Below are 23,057 nucleotides of genomic sequence, written 5' to 3'. Positions count from 1 at the left end.
AACACCCAGCCTACTCACACACGTTGAGCATTTTACTGCTTGTATTCCGACAACATCATGGAAATTTTCTCATGAAGGTGGTATGAGTCAAGTATGAGTATACTGTATGATCCTGTCCATGAGTAAAAGTTACTGTGTGCATACCACAGAATATACATCTTTCGGTATATTTCGGTTTGGATGAATGCTTCCAACGCCTGAGAACGAGTTTGGGCCGGCCAGAGCGGTAGACCGTAGACAAGAGAGGTGGAGAAGCTGAGACGTGTTGTGCAATGTTTGAACCAGCAGGGGAAGACTCGGATGACTTGAAGATGACAATGAACATACATAATCTCGATTCTCACCACCACACCACTACTTTTTTTCCAGCATACGGTGTTTTGAAACTTCGGAACCTCGACTTCTCAGAATACGGCTGGTGTTTGGACCCAAAGCGATGCAGGTTATGGCTTCAACGCAACACGCTGTATCGTGCTGTAGAACACTGCTTGACGCGACTACTCTTTCTGGGTGAACTGAAGGCGCTTAAACTGCCTCATGGCGCTGCTACTTGAAATCTATAAAGGAGCTCCTGGAAGCAGCAAGATATCTACCATATAGCACCTCAAATTATCTTCCAAGCAGAATGGAACCTCACACCGTACTTGGAGTGTCTGCCAACGCTTCAGCGAAAGATATCACCGACGCGTTCAGAGCTTTGGTAAGTCACTCCATCGCTTTCCATCACTCTGTCGGCTTAATGTTGAGTGTTAATCCAGGCAATGAAATGGCACCCTGACAGAAACCCAGGAAACGTGGAAGAAGCCACAGAGATGATGAAGGAGGTGCGCTTTCTTATTTTTTCCCCCGTTACTTCAGCCGCTCAACTCTTCCAACTGTGATAGATCAACATCGCTAAAAAGGCCATGCTCCGCCGTGCCGAACGCGCGAAAATGAAAGCTTGTGCAGAAGAAAGCTCATCATCTCCCGCGCATCAAAATCCTTCCTCTAGCTCTGAATGCTCGACAAGCTCATCCCACCATGCTTCGAGCGTGCATACTCCTGAATCGAGCACGCCATCCTGCCAGGGTTCAGAACAGAACTCGCGGAAACCCCCGCCCCCCATGCGGAAGCAATCAAGAGATTCAGACCACCGTCCGCAAAGCACCTTTAGCAGTTTTCTTCCCAAGCCATTTCGCCGCCGTGCCTTGTCGACGAGTAATCCCCCATCATCGCCTGATCTCAATGTGACAAATGCGTACGACAACTGTTTTTCGATGGGGCGGATTTCGAAGGAATGGGTCCACCCCATAAAACTTTCTCTCGAGGATCTATTACATGGCAAGCGGTTCAACGTGCGCCTGGCGCGTTACCAGCTTAGCGGGACGAGGCGATCTGTCGTCTTTGCCATCAACGTTCCACCTGGCTGTGAAGCTGGGACGAGGATGGTATTCAAGGAAGCTGGTCACGAAAACAAGGATGGTCAAAAACAAGACATTGTGTTTGTTATTGAAGAAGCGAACCATAAGGAATTTACTCGCACTGGGGATGATCTCAGCATAACTGTGGAAGTTCCCTGGGATGTCAGGTTGACCCATGGGAAACAGCGGATGCCGCTTGAGGGTCTGGGCGGGGAAGGCCTCGCGTTTACGATTGATCACTGCTCCAACAATGCCATGAAAGGGACTGCTGTTGTACCTGCAGCTGGTATGCCCGTTTCCAGCGACCCATCTGGCCGGAGGGGTAATCTTCTTGTTCAGTAAGTTCTCTTCTTCCTGCTCGAAGCTGTCGCTTATTCGGTAACGCAGCTGGGAGATAAGCAAAACAGGATCTCAGTGGCTGCGGAAGGTTTTTAGGGGATGAAGGCCTGAACGCCTGGAGATTGTGGACGCCTATATTATTTCATATGTACAACGCAGCAATTTATGTACATAGAGTATACCTGGGGGTATCAGCTAAGCCTGGTGACCTCCGGATAAGGGAACCGAGGTCACCAAACCATAATTTATATTGAAGGGTGTCCATGCCATTGCCATTCAAGTTGGTGACAAGGAAGGATGGACACATGAGCCGGTTCAGCGAACCGTTCGGCGAACGCGGTCGTGAGCCTTGCTCCCAGTCGATGAGTTGTCCTCTAAAGCGAGGTGATCTTCGCATCGGCAAAAGTTCACGTTCCATGGTAGGCCTAGTGTATGTAGTATGGGCCTACTTACCTAGTATCTCATTTGTGTGGCTTTGGTTGGGGCATAACAGGCTAGCAGTCCCTAGCATGGGCCGTGAAAGGCTAGTGTAGCCTGGTATGGAGAGAGAAAGGCTAGTACCACCTAGTATGGTATTTACGAGGGTACCAGAATACATTTAAGCCTTATCACCAGCCTACTACGATAGGATTCCGCTATTTTGGCTGACCGATATTTTTTTTCGTTGTATTTAATAGTGGAATGCAGAGTTGACGTCGCGGCCGCTAAAATGGGTCGCGACAACTTGTCCGCTAAATCCCACGATACAGAAAATCTGCGAAAGTTGGACTTTGTATCGCTTTCTGTCGCGAGGGCCTAACCAATCGGGCGGACTTGGGGCAGACTTCAAATTGAGACATACTTTCCTGTTAAATCGTGATACCATACCTAATTTCTACATAACAGAGATACCATTCAGTAAGAAGGAGATTGAGATTCTCACACATTTTGGGAATTTTACGGTGTTCCTTATCCACCAAAGCGAAGCAAGGCGCGCGTTGTAGTAAACTATTAGGACAAGGCTTGTACCATAACCATGCTAGTGAATATAAATTACCCAGTCTATTACGGTATAGTCGGCTCTACACTACTAGTATGAGTACATAGGATGGTATTATAGTGAATTTAAGTGCATGTGGTTCTTTGAAGCTGCAAATTCTACGTAGCCGCCGTGCAACCAATTTCAGAACGAATAGCTCTTTTGCGATTGTTCATAAGCTGTTGAAAGGGCAAATTGTAACCTTGCAGGTAGCTAGTGGCTTCAGGCCCAGTCAATGCATTGACGTCATCAACATTAAGCAACGCCGGGAGGTTGTGCTATAACTGAAATCAGCAAGCAATTGAAAAGGACAGTCAGGCAGGCGTACCGGGTCCTCCGTCGGAAGGGTACCATCAACAAAAGGTACTTCAAGGAATCGCCTAGTCCGCCCATCACCACAGGCAAGGTTATGCGTCTTTTACAAAGAAATTGAGAACGGCCGAATTGTTTGAGGAGCTAGCTACTCACCTTGTGAGAGACACGAGTCAATGGCGCCAAACCAACAGCGAAAGCAGCAGCTAAGGCGGGCGCAAACCAGGGCGGAGCAACATCTATGAACAATAGTTAACTCGCGTAAATATCACTTCATATTGAGAAAATGCACTCACTTTCGCCAGCCTGTGCCTGGACAAGTTTGGTCTGGTACACTACGCCTCTGCCAATGTCATCGCTCGACGCAGAATCCTGATCCTGAACTTCTGAACAGAAAATACAGGTCAAAGAGAAGTCAAAGGATAAATGATACAGTGGTTCTTACGGTGGCTGACCAACAGATTGTGATTATATGTTACGGCATTGGAAATATCCGTTAGGGTTGGGGGATCGTCAGGTTGGTCGGGTAGCTGAGTGTCGCCGTCTGGCTCGTCGGGGAGGTCTATAGGCATTGGTGTCGATGGATTGTAGTCCAATTCTCTAAACAATAGAACACGTGCACTTGTACGAGACGCGACGCGGTTTCGGAATTGTGGGAGGGACGAGGCGGGGTGAGAAAGAGAGAGTGTGTGTGGAGGAGGGGGAGACTGGGAGCGGCGATGTAGACAGCGGTGGTGGTGGTGGTTAGGAATAAAGAGATACTTGACGCGAAGACTTATCGCGCATGTCATGTGATAGCCGGAGTCTGAATTCAAAGTCCGAATCTAACGCTGTAAGTACCAAGCTCGTACTTACTCGTTCACGCGTTCCCTGCTACGTTCCCCAGTGAATGAAGGTACGTCCCACTTTGAATGTCGTATCTTGTTCACTTCACTGAAATCTTTTATTGCGAACCCCTAGTATCCGTTACTATGCACTACCTTAGAATTCCGGCTTACTGGACACTGCGCGAACGATCGACCCCACCCAGCGACATCATGCAAGACCAACCTCACGACTCAACCGGAGGAAGGCTGGATATTTCCAGATTCCCACTCAACATGGTCTAGCGTCGAGTTGCAGACCTGCTCAACTGACCACCCAAAAAACGACGACGGCCGCCCACAAACGCAGATGAACCACCACCATCCACCATGGCGCACGAACAACGGCCAGTACCTACGAACGGACCAAGGCGCTGATGAGCCCAGGCAGTGAGCATGCTTCCCCCTGGGCCACTATTCATCTCTCTAATACGGAATGCAGGTGCCACGTCGCAGACAGCGACGTGACAATTTTATACTGGGACACCTACCCACCATCCTACGCTCGTCCAACCCACCTCGCTGAGACACAGGACAACGTGTAAGGACAACAACGCGGCGAGGAGGACGCGAGGAGGACACGGTAAGCTCACCTCACCCCCACCACTCATCTGCCTAACATGGAATTTAGGTGCCACGTCGCTGACAGCGACCTGTCAACCAAATTGTTCTGTATTTTAAAACACCAAGGTAAGTACCCCTGTCTCACCCGCGTTGAGACACAGGACAACGACGGAACGATAATGTGGGACAAGGGACAACGACGATGGGACGAGGTAAACACAGGACGTGTACACGGGATGAGGAGGCGACAAAGACACGGGATGGCTACGAACCGACGAGGGCACGACACAACGACGCGACTAGGACACCGGGTGACGACGCATGTCGTCGTCACTGTCCGTATTAATCCAGGTGAGTAGCAACATGACTTTCCTCATTCTCCTTTTTTCACACCCGAAGCAGGGGCGACGGACGGTGACGACGCATTTTGTCGTCACTGTCCACATTATTTCAGGTGAACATCATGACTCCCCTCCCCATCTCCTACCGACGGCGACGTGGTGACCAACAACGAGTGGACAACAACGACAATGGACAACCAATGACGAAGAAGGGTGACAACGAAGATGATTGGCATCAAATGACAATGACCACCACCACCGATGACGAATGACCCCCTGACAACGAACCATGACCGCCAACGACAGCGAGGAACGACGACTACAACGATGAGACCAACGACGACAACGACAATGGATTTAGTTATAGTAGTTGTTAGTATGGTTCTATCATTATGTCTAGAATACTTTTTCAATGTTAATTCCTGTGTCAGGCGAGCGCCGTGCCGTAGGCGTAGGCGAAAGCTTGTGTCTTAATGAGTCTGTCAATAGTGGAATGCAGAGTTGACGTCGCGGCCGCAACGCTACGCTTTTTTTCACCATGCGACAACTTTCTTTAGTGAATCAACTCCGACAGGTAAATGCCGATAATACAGCCGTCACAAAGAATTAGGGACTGTCACGGATAGCTAAAGCCCGGGTGAACCCGAAATCCACCCATATTTGGACTCAACTGGTGGATTCGGGTAAGTACCCGGACTATCCGCAGGTATCCGTGGGTAAATTAGATATTTTTAGACCTTCTTGAGATATTTTGAGCATACGTGCCCGGAATAGATAAGAGTGTTATTTGTACCCCCAACTCCCTTCCACCACGACAGAATGCTATCACAACAACTTCCTGGCCCCTGCTGCTTGTGGAAGGGGTCCAAATTGTGACCTGGGCTTTGTTCCCAGCTGTCACCCAAGCTTGTCACCAGAAATCTTTAAAATCCTGTTAATGAATTCAATTTTTAGTGAAAGCAATCACAATATGCCCCAATAAAAAAACAGGAGAACATTCAAATTTACCGTGATGAACCCAGAGGTATTGAAAGAACAATTTTGGTGACACAATGTGTTACAAAAACCTATTTAAGAGGAAAAGAAATCATTGTCCATCTTTTTTCAATCATTTGTGTAACTTTATTGAAGCTGGGTAGAAGGGGAATTTAATCCAGAATCTAAGAGCCATTTCTGCTCTGAATGTTTGAAAGTTGATATTGTGCTGGGTGAAATTGATCTGATTGTGACCAGTGGAGAATGCCCACTCTGCATCCACAGAAGTAGCTGCATCAATCATTGAAAGTAAAGGAAAATAAATGTGAATAATGCTGCTTACCTGGGGCTGAGCAGAAATCAGAACCCATTCATGAAAGTTGCAGTCAGGAATGTGATGCATTGTGCCTGTACATCATATAACCTCCCATTTCCTTCATTGTTTCTGTTGCTACCCAACCTAAATATCAATTGTTCTCAAAAGCATTTCTCTGAAACTGAAAATAAATACTCTCAAGATGGCCAAGGCATGCTAATACACACCCCCAACACTCTCTGTGATCAAGGCTCAGTTACAGCAGCATTATACAAGGAGAAAGACCTCAGATGATGATATATAAATAACTTTAGTTTCAATATACTCAATTTAGATAATATATGAATGACTTTTGTTTTAATATGAATTCTCCTGAATTTTCGCTTTCTAACACAATTTTTTTCATAAAGAACAGACAGGAAATGAACGAGATACACTCATTTATATAGCTGCTTGGTCACCCAGGCTGTTTACCCACGGATATATCCGTACTGTGCCTTATCTGATCTGTGGGTAGGAAAATCCGTGGATCGGGTACGGTTAATACCCGGGTATATCCATGACAGTCTCTACAAAGAATGACGTAGTCTCAGAAGCCTTCAGCTTAGACCTTCCGGAACTTCCCTGTCAGTGTCATGTCAGCCATCACCGTGATTGACGTGATGATGTCCAAATAAGCCAAAGCATTGCAACAGTTGCCAAACAGCTTTTGAAATCTTTTTGGTCCTGACCCCCATTCCTGCCCAGCCTCCCTCGTTGATATTCCCCTTGGCCTTGTTGACGCAGCATTCACACGACGTGCTTGCCGTGTATGGACACGAAAATGCCCAGACACCAGAGAGCGACACAAGAGACGCGACGGCAATGTGCCCAAACGCGATGCGACGCGACATGCAACCAACCAAATGACTGACATCAACTGTATGTGACCGACACATAGACACAAGAGACGTGACACAAGAGATGCAACGGCAACACACCCAAATGCAACACGACATGTAACCAACCAAACAACAATATGCGACCAACACATCGCGCGAAAATGCCCAGACACGGGAGACCCGACACACGGCAACATGCCCAAACACGATCGACACATCGCATCGTGCCGTGCCTTTATTGGCCAATGGGTAGAGTGCAGGCGATAGGGAGAACCGTGTATGTGATTCTGTATGCCCCCCTCCCCTCCCCTTGTTTTAAATCTGATACCACCCTTTCTACTTATTTTTGTTTGTGTTGATGTGGACCATGGCATGGCATGCTGATGAGCTCAAGCTCGCGCGGCAGATGCAACGAGTTTCCCTGGGGTATGTTTGGGGTGTGCACAAACACCAACCCTTGTGTGTTGTAGATATATGTAGATATCTTATACCATATAATTTATGCAGTAGTTGTTGTCCCCAATATGTCACGGAAAACGAATAAGTGTAGCAAGAAAAACCTTGTAAAAATGTTGCTGTTTGCCTTAGAAAAAAATTGACGTTGCTTGTGTCAACCTAACTGGGCACACAGGGGGCATTCTGGACCACCGCTTCCTTCAAATGTGCTGTCAAGTCTGTCAAGGTGCTGTCGTTGTTGACAGGTCTTCATCCTTTCATTTCCCATTGCAACGACGTCATTCTTTGTGACAGCTGTATGCTCATAAATGCCCTTGCTACAACCGACCATCAACACACCCGCTACAGCCTTGACTGAGTTTAAAATCCTTGATGGCCACATAGCATGCTCCGTACATACCAATCTTTTACATTGAACCCGACTTGGCCGAGGTGAACGGCGGCCCCCATTTGCTGGCTTTCAGTAGGTGGGAACGGCGGGTGGCAGGTTAGTGAATGTTTTCTTGGTTATGGCTATGGCAATGTTGAGACATGACGCTCATTATAAAGAAAATCTACATTTTCAATATTACAGCTGATTGCGAAATGATAGAGCAGCTGGCTTCCCATTCCAGTTCAATGATCTGTTTGTTTTGTTGATGGCTGCACATCAGCACCTTCCAAATGCGGCACCTGCTTTGCTTCAACTTTTCCGAGTCTTATCTACATACCCTCACCTCCCCCTTCTCTCGTGTAATAATGGCGCGGAATGGTCACCGAAGACACATCACATCACCTGTCAAGAAAATGCTTGCTACCATGTCTCATCAAACATTCTCAAAAGCCCCATCGATCCGGTTTATTTGGCTTTGGTGTCCGCCGCAAACAAACACACGGTTGAGCTGGAACGGGAAGCAAGCTGCTCTATCGTTTTGCAATCAGCTGTAACGATGAGAAAACGCTTGAGGTTATGATAAAATGGTATGAGCGGCAGCAGTAGAAATAATGCGACTTTATCGACAATGCTGGTCAGAGACGTACCAGGTACCAAAGGAATGGTCTGATGAAGTTGCACAGCCGTTAATCAATATCGTCTGCAATTGACTGGTAGAGGCTCCAGGTCAGATTTCTGAGCAGATTACCAGAAATACTTGATGGGTTCCCGATGCTGACTGAATGAGCTACTTGCGTAAGATACCTATGACTTGGAATGGATGTTAATGTTCCATTCCTGCATTTCGTGAATTGTGTTATTTATCAGAATCTGGTGGAACAGGCCCATTCAAAAACACGACAGTGGGAGCAACGTGTACCGGGTGAGAGCCTTCAAGTTCAACCTGCATATGGCAGCCAGACTGCTTCACATGTGTAAGGGACATGTATTCATAATCGTCCAGTAGCGTACTGGGTATCTCTAACTGGACGATCTGGCACAGGTTGCAGTACGAGAGACCTTTTGGCTTTGCTAGACCGATCAATGGCTGTATCCAGGATTGCTTGTTTTCGATGGCCGGAATTAATGACCAACACGAAGCCTCAACGTGTTACCGAGCAGGCAGAGATGAATTCTTTCCAAGGAACCCAAATTCTTGCGCTTGGAAGGGTATCAAGGGGCTCTATACCAGCCTCTTGTGTGTGTGGGTCGTCTATGTTGAACCCCCACCAAACGACACCGTAACTGTCGCCCTGGGTGATCTGTGATCCATTTCTCGCACCCAGGTGCAAAGACTCTGCTCCCATTTGTCCTGGAAACATTGCCTTGATGGACGGTGAACCCAACCCCGCAGAGCCTGAGAAGCTGAGTGTGGAGCTGCTCTGTCGAGTGTGCTCTCGAGACCTATAGCAGGAGTTTGGGAAGGCTTGATCACATCCACTCTTGCTAGTTCCTCCTTGGCATCTATCACCACTCTAGCGTGGACCTGCTCGTAACCCGTGCTTGGTATTTCAGCTTTCTGAACTCTAGGCATAACTTTGGAAGTCGTTTCGGTTTTGAGCGAGGAGGATAAGACTTTTGAACATGTAAGCAACCTTCTTGCAGAATAAGAGAATATAACACCTGTATTATAAGCCTTCCGTTGACTTGCAGCTCCTGGAAGACTTTTGGTGATGCTGTGTCCGGTAGCATAGACCTTAGCTTGAGCGTCAAAGGAAACGGCTGGCAATGACAACGTCAAGCTACCGTCTGTCGGGTCACCAGGATCCTCATGATCTGAATTGGCATCGTCACCCTCACGATCCCCAGATTTCTCGTCCTTGCCTTCATCATTCCCTGCATCATCCGTATCTTTCTTATCAGAATCGCTACCTTTGAACTCGTTCCCACTGAAGCCCAAAGGGGCAGACGTTCCATCGTCACTCCAAAAACCTTGCGGACGGGTCACGACCTGAATCGAAGTCGGCGTAACACTAACAGCAGAAGGATATCAACATATCTCTCGGTGCGAGAGAAGACGAGCTCATCCCGACTCAGAAGAATTTCGTCGTTTTGGAAGACAGGTATCCGGTACGTAGAGGTGGGTGTGAAAAGTGTCCCAGGAAGCGGAGAGAGTATCTTTCCGAGTTTGGTGACAAGGGACTCATAATGACGGAACAAAATCTCTGGCAGGTATCCCGTTCCCGACCCCATGAGGGCCTAGTCTACTTGATCGAGGCGAGCGTCCAGGTGAGCAAAAAGTGAACGAAGATTGCTATCAAGAAAATACAGAAGTTAGACAGTAGAAAAGAACAGTTCAGATATTATCTGAACTACCTAGAATCTGAAAATGTGAACTCCAAACTCAGATGTGTAAGAGGAAGGGCTCTGGAGCCATGTCTGGAACAGTCAATGGTTTTTCAATTTTTTTCAAAAATGTGCATCTAAGAAGTAGGGTACTTTACCCTGACTACATATGTAAAATTGTAGATCAAGAGCAAAAGTTGTTCAATTTTGACAGATTTATTTTCAATTTTGGATAAATTTATTGTAACACAGTCCAGATCTTGATACAAGTACAACTCTTTTGCACATGAAGCTCAAGGCAATGTCAGAAAATATTAATAACATACCAGTAGCTCATGTATCAGCATTTGATAGTAGTGCAACAATTTTTTTTACCTATTGATTCTTTTTTTGTTGCCTGCTGCATGACAACATGCCATTAGGAAGGAGAAGTGTATGTAAAGTGCTTCCACATACCCTGAAATATTTTATTAGCATTGACTCATACTTTGATGAGCAATTGCATTGAGTAGAACTGACTTTATATGCTCAGAACACAATTTTTCTTCCCAATGGTTCAAAAATGCATTCTGGGTTCAAATTGGAGATCCTACAACTTATCACAAGTAAAGTGAGCTATTCAAATATTTTTCTGGCCTGCGGCACATAACACGACAAGAAAAGCCTGTAGGGAGGTGAACTGCTCAAGCAGCTGCCTATTTGGGTGTTAATCCCAATCAGGTGTTAAATTTTCCCAGGTTCCAGAACAGGTGTTAACTACATTACCGTGATTTCAGACATTTTGCCTATCAAATTTTACTGACCACATAAGTAGAGGTAAACATAGAATACAAGTATTTTTTTTCTCAGCCTGCGGCGCAAGTTATGGTTTTGTGGAAGATTGTGTGTGTTAGAGGCTGCCTGCCTATTCGGGTGTTAATTTTGATGGCAATCCCAATTGGGTGTTAATTTTTGATTGTTCCCAAACAGGTGTTAAATAACGCCCGATTAGGCATTATTTTGTTCCAGACATGGCACCTGAGCCAGAGGAAGTCCTCTTTCAGTATTATGTTGTTGCTGCAGCGTGATCGTGAACGGACAATACTCAGAGTACATAATCATGCCACTATAAATACTGCACAGGGGCATATACTTACTCTCTCCTCAGTCATGCTTCCACCGGCTGAGGTGAGTATCGTGCCTGTTGTCCTCATACTTTGAGTACTCACGCTGATACTACTTATACTCTACGTACAGTACTAATAGTATATAGTCGTTCTTCCATCGCCTGAGGGATACTCTAGTCTATTTCAAACAGGTTGTGGGCCTTCTTGGTTTCTAGGTACCCCGCCGCATTTACGAGCACTTCCATTCTTTGATTCAAGATGACACTGGGTGATTCTATCTCTGGAGACCCTGCATCAATGACTACTTCACCACAAATGACTTTCTTATCACCGCTTCCACAAACTCCCATTCCGAGCGATATCTCTTGCCCTTCGGCCTCCATCCAGGAAACAAGTTGGGGGAACGTTCCCCTCGACAAGACCTTGAATACATCAGTAAATCGGTGAAGTTCCGATATGACCTTTTATTTCTCATGAGATATTAGTCAGATGTTGGAAGATCACAATCCCTCACAATAGCTCACAATCTGTCGCAATGCTTGTGTGCGCCTCGCAAGGATGCATGCAGATTATTGTAGTCTCGTAGCTGGATAAAATCATATATATATCATTTGTTTCCAATTGTGAGACAGTGTAATGAAGTAAGAAATTATCAGATTGCAGCCTTCTCAGCTCTTGACGAAGGCAAACACTTCTCGATAACTTCTCAAGTGATCAAGAGATAAATCTTGGATAAATCTGCCGTTGCCAGTGCGTTTTGTGACTTTGGGCAGCGAGTCAGCCTGAGCTTTGGGCGCAGTCATGTGCCCATCGGCTGAGTTCGGAACATTGTGCCATGTGACTGATGTTGAACTTCTGAACTTCGGGACTCTAACGTTCTAACGTTTCAACTCCCCACCATCGCTCCCTAAGGCCTGAGTCTGCACATACACCTGCTCACCGATGTTGGCCGCATCCGTGAGTTGGTGTATGTGCTTCTCTGGTCTGGTCTTACCTTCTCACTGATGTTGGCCGCATCCGTGAGTTGGTGTATGTGCTGCTCTAGTCTGGCAGAGTCTGGTCTTACCCTCTCGTGAGTCGTGCCTTTGCACAGTTGAAACCCCCCCCCTAACGGATCTCATCTAGGATTATGACACGTTGGAGGGCGCCTTCACTCTGTCAGCAGTCCGGCTCATATTCAGCAGGCTCCCCCTTCATACACTCATCTTCTCCACCCCCTACTCCCCACCCCCATCCAGATGCCACGCTTCTGGGGGGGGACAGCGAGTAGTTCTCTTCTTGTTGCCTCGTGAGTTATGTTACCTCATGCTCAAGGTTCCCCTATTGATTGATATTCTGTAGGACTACCTTTCAGTGTCCGACCTCTTGAGAATCCTCGCTACTTCAAATTTTTCTCCTTCCCCTTTCCCTCAGCTCAGGCTTCCACTGTAATTCATAGTCATTGGTTTTTGTATCTTGTAGCCATAATATATATCTTTTAACCCTACAAACCATTGAATCCAAAGGCTCAGAATGCAAGAAAATTCCTCATAATCTATCAAAATGAATCACAACGTAACAAAGGATTGTATAGTGGCACGAGATTGTGAAATCTTGCTGTATATTGTGAGAGATTGTCTAAAAACGCAGTGATGATGAGGCCTCATCAGCCGTTGTGAGGGAAGTCGAAATATTATGGTAAATTGTGATGATTGTAGTTAATTGTGATCGATTTTGGACCTTACGATGGCTCAGGGTATTTCCCCTGATTTGCTGATGTAACTATGCGGCGTGGAGCCGACACGTGATCCTCATTCTAGTAAGGCTCGCGTCTGGTCTCGATCTCTATCTTAATGGCTTGTTTCCCGCTCCTGACCCTCACCTTGAATTTTCGCGCTTATCGCCATTGGAAAATAAACGACTCGGCACTCCAGGCTTTTCTTCTCATGACATGTGCTCCCTCTGAACATCCCTTCATTGAAAGCTGCGATCGTGCCGAAGATTACCTTGCGAAAGCGCCATGGGCCCATGTCACAGGTCACCCTTGTTCAGGAAGCGCTTGCTGTTCGATATTCAGCTTCTACCCTCACTTTGCGCCATCTCAACTGTCGCATCTGGGATATGGGCGCACTCACTCCTGAACGCTTTCTCTGTAGCCTAATGCTTCTTGCTCTTTCTGCCGATGCCTATCTTTCCGCTGTCCGCAATGCCATTGTTTCTGGCCTGTCTACTCCTGCAGACGACTGAGCAACACTTATTTTACTGGGGAATCATCAAGCTAGGGTAGGAAACTAGTAAATATGGGTCTTGTTGGTTGGAGAGCTTCTGAACGAAGGGTTGACTCGTAGCCAGAATTATCAGGATGGATTAAATTCATTATCATGTGGAACGCAATGTTTGTAAGAGAATTGGTAGAACAAAATCAAAGCCCAAAAACAACATCTATCGCGCGACCTATCATGCCAAAGAAACCACCATGACGGGGTTGCTGGCGCAAGCGATCAAGTTGGCGCGTTATTTCTGCCCTTTCTGCCGCAGAAGCCGAAGCAGCTTCTTGCAAGCGACTCTCGAGGGTCCTGATTTGACGCTGATGCTCAGCGGAGACCCTTTCGGCCTCTCGACGCGCTGAGTCCATTAGCTCCTCCATGCTTCTTTCGAGCTTGGCCTTCTCTTCGCTGTAAGCGGACGCCAACTTTTGGGAATCAGCTTGGACCCTGTTCATTTCGGCTTGCAGTTTCCTCGTCTCTATCTCGAGCTCTCGTTTGGTTTCTATGTCTTTCGTCCTGATGGCTTCTGTAGCCAGCAGTTAGAGGTTATTGCGTTTGAAGATATTCGAAAACAAACCCCTCATTTCCTCTTGTAAAACTATCATCTCCAGGCGATGATTTTCAGCCTGCTGCAAAAGGTCCCTGTTCAGTTCTGCTCCCGCAGCCGTCTGTGAAATGTCTTTCTTCTCGTCGACAAGTTCCCGCTGGATCCTGAGAGATCGAGGCTGATTTCCAATGATGCGTCTCAGAATCTCCTGCGCTGACTCTACGGTGTCATCGTGCCGGAGAAGTCTAGCACCTTTCTCCATCACAGGTTTGAAGAATATGTCTTCCCGAGCAAGTTCTGCTTCTCGTGCTTCGCCTACCTCCTTGCTTACTTCACCCCACATATTAGTCACCAAGACGACGTTCTTTAGGGTGCTGTCACCGCAAAGCTGTCGAAACATTTTGAAGTTGCGTGTCGATATCCCTCCCATCCTGAAGTCGGAGATGCGATGAAGGTAGATAACTCCTGCCAATTTTTTGCCATTCTCGTATCTGTGTAATAGTGAAAAAATCATCCCAAATTAAGGACGGGCGGAATGCGTACGCGGTCGCAAGGAATGCAGCTATCATTCTCAGGATATCTGTATCACTCTTCGTCGTATCGTCGAATCCAGGTGTGTCGATAAGCGTGACTGAAAACCCATCCAACTCAAACGGCTGTGCGACTTGTACAACGCTTGTGCAAGACTGAAGTCCTCTCCCAATGCGAAGGGTGCTTCCGCTGACTTTATTGATGAACTGAGGAAGTGAGGTGAAATCCTGGAAACGTCAACTCAGAACAACGAAGTCCACAAACGGTTGTCTTGCCGCTTCCCGTGGCTCCCATTACCCTACAGAAAATCAGCCAAAAATGAGCCGGGTTGAAGTTAGTCACAAAGAAGGCGGACCGGGAACTTACGCGATGGCCACGTCCGAAGGGTCGACAATGCGAGTCTGAACAGATGAAAGGATCAACAGAAGGCCAAACCAAACTCAAATCAAAGGGCTCACCGTGCCGGTACCGCCTGAGGACGATCTCCAAGAACTGGGTCGATGAGCGTCAAGCAAGAATCTGCAAGATCAGTAACAATCGTTCACGAAACCAGTACACGCACGAAATGCCGTGGTCCATTCCGGGCGGAAGATCTCGAGCAAGGATTACAGTAGAAGCGGGGCGGGAAGGAGTGGTAGTATCAAGGTATCTCATTCGAATGAAAGAGGACGTAGCTTCAGTCAGGACCTTGCATGCTTTAACATTGCTTTTGGTGCGCTTAAACGCGGAGTTTCGCTGATATTAGAAGGACCCTCGTGTCTTGTGCACGGCTGGTTGGCTGGAGGCATGTGGAAGATGGCAGGACAACGTTGCTGGGGCGAAGCTTAGCTTAACTGCGGAAGGGCCCGGGCACAATACAAGAACGAAGGATGTCATTAAAGGGTGGCCAATACAGACAAAGAGATACAGGCTGTAAAAGGCCGTGACTGGCACTAGCCAAAGTCAAAGCGATGGAATAGAGTACAAGAAACGTGAGACTTGCACTGGCCAAAGTCGAAGCGATGGAAAAGAGTACAAGAAACGTGATGAGTCCCTGGGCATCTGAAAGAAGAAAACGAATGTTAATGACCTATTAATTGAAAGGGGAGAGAAATGAAGTCACCTCTCCAACTCTGTCGAGATTTGCCATGATGATATCAACGTGATGGCGCGTACGCCAGAATGTCCGAAACGAAGATGAATATGAATACAGATGCGGTCAATGATTGCGATGTTGTACAGTGAGAGCTTGAGGTCGTCGTGAGGCTGGTCGTGGATAGGGTATGACTCAAATTGAGGACGTTGCGCAGGGTATAGAGAATAAGATTGCCGTTGCTGGATGGGGTGTGGCTCAGAAGTTATGCTGACGGGGAAGCTGTGGCAGAGGTCGTGGTCGTTGGTCGGGCTGAGATTTGCATGGTGGAACAGGGAGACGTCGGATAGATGGTGGTTGGAGTTGGCAAGTGGGCACAGGCGATTTATGGCGTACGCGGAGCGCATCTTTGCGTTCAAGAGCCATGTACTGTTCACGAGGACTGGTATACCCTCTCTTGGCGTCTTTGGAGGGTCGCTGAGTGGTACGAGCCGCAGCCAGCTGAGCAGCAGCCCGCTCGCGGGGCTCCTCCTCCACCTGGCGTTTCGTCTCCCAGTAGCGTTTTACCTGCACATCGCGTTCCGCCTGACGAACAACGTCAACCTGGAAGCGGTCATCATTCCCGTATGATTTGAGAGCTGATTTGGCCATCGCGGTGGTCACGATGTACGTGCCCTCACAATAGAATCCTCGTTCTTTAGACCCACAATGATAGAATCCCTCCACAGCTTGAGGTTTGTTGGGATAGTAACAGTTGGGTACACTGCATTTGTTGTGGAGCCAGGACGGCCAGTCGGATGGGAAGCGCGTAGTCTCGTAAGCCTTCTTGGCCTTCTTGCTCTTTGAGAATATGGAGACTGTAAGTTATAATCAGAAGGAGAACGATGGCGAGACAGCGGTGAACTCACAAAACATGATCGTTTGTTGTCGTGGTTAAGGAATGTAGAAAGTCAAATCGTCAAGATTCGACGAAGAGAAGACGTAACCTGAAAGAAGGAATGTGGTCGTAAACGTTAAGGAGAGATGAGACGCTATTCATGTCGATCTGGCTTTTATATACCAGGAGACATTGTGGCCTTGAGGACGGCTGTCAAAGGGAGTCAAAGGGTGGGCACAATAGGGTACTCTGTCCAGGGTCAAAGCACATAAAGAAATTGAGGCGCTGTGTCGTCATTGGCTACGTCCACCAAAGGCCTCAGCTAAGAAAGGAAACATGAGGCTTCACCGCTATACATTTGAGTGGCAACGAGGCCGCGCCTTTGTCCACCAGGGGCCAGAGTATCATATGCGAGGTTGGTTGAGTCAAAACGATATTGAAAAGTCGTTGACAATGAGAGCATCCACGGAGGTAAGCAGCAAGTCCGCCGTTACTATAGCATCTGAAAGCCAGGCTTCATGGCTACGGTCATGTCAGAAATAGAGTCAGGACAACCAAGTATTGGGTTGGAATTTTTCCCAGCGGCAATGCACTAGATGCGCAGAATGTTCCATAAATTCATGATCAATGGGTTGACAGTTGCCGAGTCCTTTGCCGCCCAGAAAGACAAAAGCAAAGTGTAAATTTATCGCCAGCCGAGAATGAAGGAAAAGCGTTATGGAGAAAGAAAGATGAACGTGGGAAGACAACGTATGAGTTATTTGGCTTCGAAGGGGGAAACAAATACAGAACCTGCAAGGATGAACGAAATGGTGTCTGCTACTGGCAAAAGGGCAGTCGCAGACCTTCTAGACGACGATGGTGACACACACGATTCACTGCTGCACTCTCAGGGGGCAGACGGCCATAGGCCACCAAAGAAACAGCGGATTTCAACTCCGTCTTCAGAGCCATCCTTGTCCACCCTTTCATATCCCTCGATTTCGACTCCTATCTTGAAGCAAACCCCATTCCAGCAACCAAGCCAGCTGATATCGTTCTCATATACACCTGAGCATGTGCTGGAGTTCACCGACTCGGCCCTTCGCTACTTTGTTGATCCCCCCGTCGGTGCTAAGTTGGACTATGGTTATGAGCGCTGGGTTAGGAAACCGGACGAGAGGGGGAGATTAGATGGACTTTTAAAAGCCATATCACAAATTCGAAAGGATCCCATGCGTGCGCCCAATTTGCCGGAGATAGGGCTTGTTTCTTGGAGAGGTGTTATGACGAAGTATGTGTTTTCTCTCAAGTTAACAAGGCGAATTTAGGCTAATGGTTGCTTTTGATTGAGTGAGAATTTTAGCCGCGCCATATGAAGAGAGGGAAGGGTGGGATTTGAATGTCATGTTTGTGAATGGAACATTGTACCTCGAAGAATATCTCACCGAGGCGCGCTTGGGGGAGAAGTAAGTCTTGTTGCCTGATCGAGTTGACCTGGTCCTCACTGTCGTTCTTGTAGGAACGACATGGAGCCAAGACAAAAGCGCCAGTCGTACTTTGGATATGCCTTTGAATCGTATTGTACTTCTGAAACGCCTACACGACAAAGCGGGCCTCCGTCCTCAGGAGCGCCCTTCGGGTGGGGCGGGGATGTTAATACGAATGTACAATGGTGCAGCGTCGTCCGGACAAAGCTCGGCGATACGCGCATGGTCATCGGAGGTGAAGTTGATTGTATCCGCGGTAAGTTCTCCGTTCTTATCATGGCGCTCCGACCTAATTTTGCCGGCACTTTTAGGAAGGTACACGGGAAAAACAGACTCATTTGTGGAATTGAAGACCTCGCTTGTGATTCGTGGACCTCACGATGAAGGGAGGTTTGAAAAGTACGGAATTCTTTCAACCCGGGAGTACGCTAATCACTCACGGATTTAACAACAGGAAACTCCTGAAGTTCTATCTTCAGTCATTCCTTCTTGGCGTGCCTGTGAGTTCACTTGTCACGTTTTTCGCGTGTTGCTGACGTTCTGATGATACCGAATAGGAAATCTTGGTCGGATTTCGGACTCCATCTGGCGTCGTGACCACCACGCAGACTTTCAAGACCATTCATTTACCACGTCTTGTACGCGGCAAACCGGATGCTTGGGACCCGCTTATTTGCCTGGACTGGGGCCATCGGTTCATAACCTTCTTGAGAAAGGTGGTCCAGGCCGGCGATGACGTATCTTCTTCATCGGTATGGCGTGTCAGATTCGTTCCAAGCTCCGGCGTGAGTGTGCAATTACTTTCGGGGCAATCGGATATCGATGAAGTGGTCAATGGAGAGGAGAGGGTGGGTTTCTTACCCAGATGGTATTGGGAAGAACTTGCGGCGCATCAACAAACGCCCGTCAAGGCCACTGCTGCGACTCACACTGACTGGCAGTTATGACAGTTGTCGACATGTCATGTGCAACATCGCGTATGATGATTCGGTATTTATGTTACAGAGCTACGGATTTGTATGCCATGTCCTGCAGGAACCCATTTGGATTCCGCATTGAGGTCATCCTTCGAGTCACTTGATCATGATCTTGATTTGCCACACTGGGTCCGTGCTTTTAGGAAACAAAATCGGCAATGGTGAAAATCCGGTTGAGAGAGAAATGAGTGAACAGCGGATGAGACTATGGACAAGAAAACAGCCAAGAAATAGGACAAGAAAATAAATAATTGGGGGACAGTGAAATTATTTCGGTAGAAGCTTAAAGCCGAAACCCGGGAGATGCCGATACGCGTCGTCGCGTTTGGCACCCTGGACAGCTTCCAAGCGCCTCTCTCTTCTAAGCAGTCTTCACCCGTCCCCAACGCGCTCCCCCGTCTACAAGAACTCTCTCAACGCCGTCCTTCGTGACGAGCAGCCCACAACCCTTATCAATCCCAGGGTGTCCAACCACGCGTCCATGGCGACTCCGTCGTCTTCCGCCACGTCGCCATCCCCACCTATGGCGTATCTTGCTCCAACTTCCGGCCCCATGCAACCCCCCTCCTCGAACTCTGGGGACCCTCAGGAGAGAGAACAGAGGAAGAAAGCAGTCCAGAAGTTCTTGGCAAGGGCGGAAATTTCAATGGTAAGTTTTCCTCGCATACAGACGCGTCGTTATCCAGGGCACTGCACGACGTGATGCTGTTGGTCCCACACACCACACGGTGTCAGGACGAGCCTATGTTATACAGCACCACCCAGATAACCACCCCTTTCGCCCTAACCACGTCTGAAACCCGTAACCCTCTTACTAATAATCCCTACAGGTAACTCGCGCCCTAAGAGCACGCCTCTCTTATGCTTCCTATAAGGCTACACATAACATCCCTCACGTTCCTTTGCGTGATCTGGAGGCTCAGACCCAGAGCCAAAGTCAATCCGCTTCATTTTCCCGCACCATCGCCGCCAAACGTAAGGCCGCCGGAACTACGAACTCCTACAATAATCCAGCCACACAAGGTTCCAGTAGCGCCGGCGCCAGTAACCCAACCCGGAGAGGGGGATCGGGGGCCATGGCTCCCCCGTCAATATCTACGCCACGGTCACACTACCCGTCCTATATGAATGCACCATCCAGCTCCGCGGGCTACGCCGCAGCAGAGGTGGCTTCCGGTTCCAAAATCACGAACTATACTCCGACCCTGTATACTTCCATCTTAGCTCCCCCACCGTCGAAGCAGGCTCGCACTATCCATAACGTTCATGATCCACCCGTTCCTGCACCAACGCGTCCCGCTCCCTCACCACGCCCACGCGCTCCCAAGGCGTCGCCAAGGACTGATCCTCGTGGTGGGCATGGCAAAGGACGTCAGTCGGACAAGGCCACGAAGGCTGCCAGCTCTCCCGACAGACGTAAAGCAAAACGCGCTTCTGCAGGCAAGGGTAAGCAAAAGCAACGTGCAGGGATGGATATAGACGTCGATGGGGACGTGGATATGAAGGCAGCTGCTACATTGACCTCCCTTCTCCTGCATCATCGACCCTCAATCACTGGGAGTGCATCGTCTCCAAGGTCTAGCATTGATGGGTCGGAAGCATCGACGTTCTCGTATTCTCATTTTGCTCAAAGTTCCGCCAGAACTACAAACGCATCGCAACCGCCTCCTCCTCCTTCCTCTGGATCTTCTGCTTCTGTTGGCGCAGAACCATCTTTCCGACAGCAAACTCCTCCTCCCCTGCCTTCGAGTGCTCCACTTGCGACTACTCCACGTCCTGCTCCTACCGACAACGAGGCGGCGGATCTAATGTTGTTTCTAGCGACATCCCCCTCGCCCGTGAGGCCCTCTAACAAAGACTCTAAGGACCTCGCAGCCTACAGGGCCTTGAGTGGGGGCACAGGGCCGCTTCGTTCAAAAGGCAGGGTCCTCTTCCCTTCAGCAGCTGGAGACGCACCTCCAGATAATTCTGCTGCCGCTGGTAGCTCTTCTCCGAAACCAGCGTCGACACTGCTGAGAGGAGGTGAAGGTGGTAGCTTCACATCCAGCATCTCTAGCATTGGTGGCGAAATGGCGGGAAGGGCAAGAAGTCTTGAAGCTCAACCAGCGCGTGTTGCTTCGTCCTTTGTGTCCCCTTCTCCCGCGCAGCTTCTGCCTCCTCCCCCTTTCCCCTTGCCAGTGGCTTCGGCAAGCCCGGTCCCACGGAAGGACCGTGTTCCAAGTCCCAAGCCCAACTTTGGACAAGGAACTTTAGATTTTAATTTCCACGAGTTTATCCACGCTTCTCCTTCCCCATCCCGAGGACTCGTCGTTCAGGGAAATAAGTCCAACCTTGGTCTCCGGGCCGATGTTGGTAGAAAGCTCTTTGAAGAAGAGCAAATGCGTCATCATTTGAATATTGCACAGAGTCCTGGGACGAGACAGGATGAGCGGGCCCTTGGTGCAGGTATTGACTTGGTTCAAAGTTGACGCTAATACGAATACGAAACATGGACACGCTGGCGATGCAAGTAGGAATGATGAACATAGATCGAGCGGGAAGCAAATTTCTCCCATTTCCCTTCTTTCCTTAGTCCCCCCTTTCTCCGCCTCATTTCTGTTGTACTAATCAACCGGATCCGTCACACGTTGTACCACCAGCCAAAACCCAACGCATTATCGCCCCCCAACCCAATATCTATTCTGTAACTCGACCCCCAAAGCTCTATGTCTCCGAGCATGATGACCTCCCTTTCTACGCACTCTCACACGCCCACACACAATTATGTATTCGGTTCGATGACTCGATGACGAGGAATTTATCAGCGCTATATATATGTCAGAGTTCAGAAGTGATCTCCGAGGATGGACAGTGGACAGTCTTCTCCCTTGCTTGGCTCCTTCCATTATTTTCCCCTTTTGTCCTCCTCCTAACGACTTGTCATTGATTTATCGAAATTTGTCTTCTCTCTCACAACCATGTTGGCCCCCCTTATACGAAACACCATTACGCCAAGTGAGGCAGCATTCTTTTGGCTTTCTTATCTATTTTTTAGTACTTCTAAGTCGCCATTTTCTGCTTTTGTGTGTTCCAATTGTATTGTGTACTACACTCATTCATTTCTTCTTTCTTCCTCAAGGCCCTGGGGTGCTACATCTCGTGGTCGCTAGTTTGCTGGTGACAAAAAATCTTGAAGACTTTACAGCCATGTGCAGAACATAGGGCGCGGCATGATTTTTTTTTTTTCGCCAAATAAACAAACGGATTTATGTAGTTGTAAAGTATTGTCTATGTAGCACGCTCAAAAGTCGTCCATTCAGCTTGAAAATAGAACCATTCGACGCAGATTTTGAATCTGCATCTGAGAGTATATAAATTTCCACTGCGAGGAGAGAATGAATGTGTAATTATGTACATGACAAAACCGCAAGAACGACGTTGACGTGGCAGCCTCCAGCCTCAATTCTCGTCCGCCCTGTCTGCCTGTTGACCTTTATATACATTCGTCAAGCTGCCGCCCCCTTCAATCCACCGAAATCATGTCACGGGTTGCAGGGCATGAATGGGACGGGCCACGTCCGGCCTTCCAGAAACATTGATCAAGCAGGATAAAGCACCAATAAGCTTACAATAATTCCCCCTCCTCCGGAAACTTGACCTGAAGGTCTGAGCTGCCCAAAAGACGCAACGGGCGAAGGGGGAACATTGAGTTGTGGATGCTGTGTATCGAACGTCGCAGATGATCGTTTCCGACGATACAGTGATTATTTCTTGCGGTCGATGGAACATGGGTACATCGACGTGTGCAGATTTGAAATCGGTGTCGAATGAATCTAATTTCAAGCTGAATGGACCACTTTTGAGCGTGCTACATAGACAATACTTCACAACTACATAAATCCGTTTGTTTATTTGGCGAAAAAAAAAAAAATCATGCCGCGCCCTATGTTCTGCACATGGCTGTAACATGGACATTGCGATAGCATCAACAGAAGTTTCTCAGTGTTTGATAAAGATAAAAATAGTTCCAACGGTTTATCCAAGCCACTACTTTTGGGAAGGTCAGCAAAAGTTGCCTGTACCTCTTACC

General features: G+C 48.1%; 9 protein-coding genes across 9 annotated transcripts; 3 read left to right on the top strand and 6 right to left on the bottom strand.

Annotated features, from left to right (window-relative positions):
• Positions 1-591: 591 nt before the first annotated feature.
• LACBIDRAFT_293694 (uncharacterized protein) lies at positions 592-1,842 on the top strand (the record flags this gene model as incomplete). Its single annotated transcript, XM_001879390.1, has 4 exons — positions 592-700; positions 759-824; positions 885-1,738; positions 1,788-1,842. The coding sequence occupies exons 1-4, from the start codon at positions 626-628 to the stop codon at positions 1,840-1,842; spliced, it is 1,050 nt and encodes a 349-aa protein (XP_001879425.1). The 5' UTR covers positions 592-625.
• An 855-nt stretch (positions 1,843-2,697) lies between these two features.
• LACBIDRAFT_293693 (uncharacterized protein) lies at positions 2,698-4,105 on the bottom strand (the record flags this gene model as incomplete). The annotated part of the gene is made up of 7 exons (XM_001879145.1): positions 2,698-3,035; positions 3,086-3,172; positions 3,226-3,308; positions 3,366-3,455; positions 3,515-3,843; positions 3,925-4,002; positions 4,068-4,105. 7 exons carry the CDS (start codon positions 4,103-4,105, stop codon positions 2,877-2,879), a joined length of 864 nt encoding a protein of 287 aa, XP_001879180.1. The 3' UTR covers positions 2,698-2,876.
• Positions 4,106-5,945: 1,840 nt separating this feature from the next.
• On the bottom strand, positions 5,946-6,183 carry LACBIDRAFT_317954 (uncharacterized protein; the record flags this gene model as incomplete). The annotated part of the gene is made up of 2 exons (XM_001879144.1): positions 5,946-6,103; positions 6,156-6,183. 2 exons carry the CDS (start codon positions 6,181-6,183, stop codon positions 5,946-5,948), a joined length of 186 nt encoding a protein of 61 aa, XP_001879179.1.
• A 549-nt stretch (positions 6,184-6,732) lies between these two features.
• On the bottom strand, positions 6,733-7,383 carry LACBIDRAFT_317953 (uncharacterized protein; the record flags this gene model as incomplete). Its single annotated transcript, XM_001879143.1, has 1 exon — positions 6,733-7,383. The coding sequence occupies one exon, from the start codon at positions 7,381-7,383 to the stop codon at positions 6,733-6,735; it is 651 nt and encodes a 216-aa protein (XP_001879178.1).
• Positions 7,384-8,694: 1,311 nt separating this feature from the next.
• Positions 8,695-10,500, bottom strand: LACBIDRAFT_293692 (uncharacterized protein; the record flags this gene model as incomplete). Its single annotated transcript, XM_001879142.1, has 5 exons — positions 8,695-8,925; positions 9,160-9,850; positions 10,086-10,131; positions 10,322-10,326; positions 10,490-10,500. 5 exons carry the CDS (start codon positions 10,498-10,500, stop codon positions 8,695-8,697), a joined length of 984 nt encoding a protein of 327 aa, XP_001879177.1.
• A 1,711-nt stretch (positions 10,501-12,211) lies between these two features.
• On the top strand, positions 12,212-13,017 carry LACBIDRAFT_325602 (uncharacterized protein; the record flags this gene model as incomplete). The annotated part of the gene is made up of 7 exons (XM_001879389.1): positions 12,212-12,226; positions 12,315-12,341; positions 12,395-12,557; positions 12,611-12,696; positions 12,843-12,874; positions 12,899-12,923; positions 12,967-13,017. 7 exons carry the CDS (start codon positions 12,212-12,214, stop codon positions 13,015-13,017), a joined length of 399 nt encoding a protein of 132 aa, XP_001879424.1.
• Positions 13,018-14,054: 1,037 nt separating this feature from the next.
• On the bottom strand, positions 14,055-14,890 carry LACBIDRAFT_233905 (uncharacterized protein; the record flags this gene model as incomplete). Its single annotated transcript, XM_001879141.1, has 3 exons — positions 14,055-14,553; positions 14,606-14,799; positions 14,858-14,890. Coding segments are annotated over 3 exons (726 nt in total), but the record flags the coding sequence as incomplete, so codon positions are not given.
• A 1,033-nt stretch (positions 14,891-15,923) lies between these two features.
• LACBIDRAFT_317949 (uncharacterized protein) lies at positions 15,924-16,580 on the bottom strand (the record flags this gene model as incomplete). Its single annotated transcript, XM_001879140.1, has 2 exons — positions 15,924-16,522; positions 16,574-16,580. 2 exons carry the CDS (start codon positions 16,578-16,580, stop codon positions 15,924-15,926), a joined length of 606 nt encoding a protein of 201 aa, XP_001879175.1.
• Positions 16,581-19,469: 2,889 nt separating this feature from the next.
• On the top strand, positions 19,470-21,456 carry LACBIDRAFT_317947 (uncharacterized protein; the record flags this gene model as incomplete). Its single annotated transcript, XM_001879388.1, has 2 exons — positions 19,470-19,637; positions 19,819-21,456. The coding sequence occupies 2 exons, from the start codon at positions 19,470-19,472 to the stop codon at positions 21,454-21,456; spliced, it is 1,806 nt and encodes a 601-aa protein (XP_001879423.1).
• Positions 21,457-23,057: the final 1,601 nt, after the last annotated feature.

Source organism: Laccaria bicolor, genomic scaffold, assembly GCF_000143565.1.
Source record: "Laccaria bicolor S238N-H82 LACBIscaffold_8 genomic scaffold, whole genome shotgun sequence".
In the NCBI taxonomy this organism is placed as follows: Eukaryota; Fungi; Basidiomycota; class Agaricomycetes; order Agaricales; family Hydnangiaceae; genus Laccaria; species Laccaria bicolor.
Note: the sequence above shows the minus strand (reverse complement) of the source record. Positions and strands in the feature narration are given on the sequence as shown.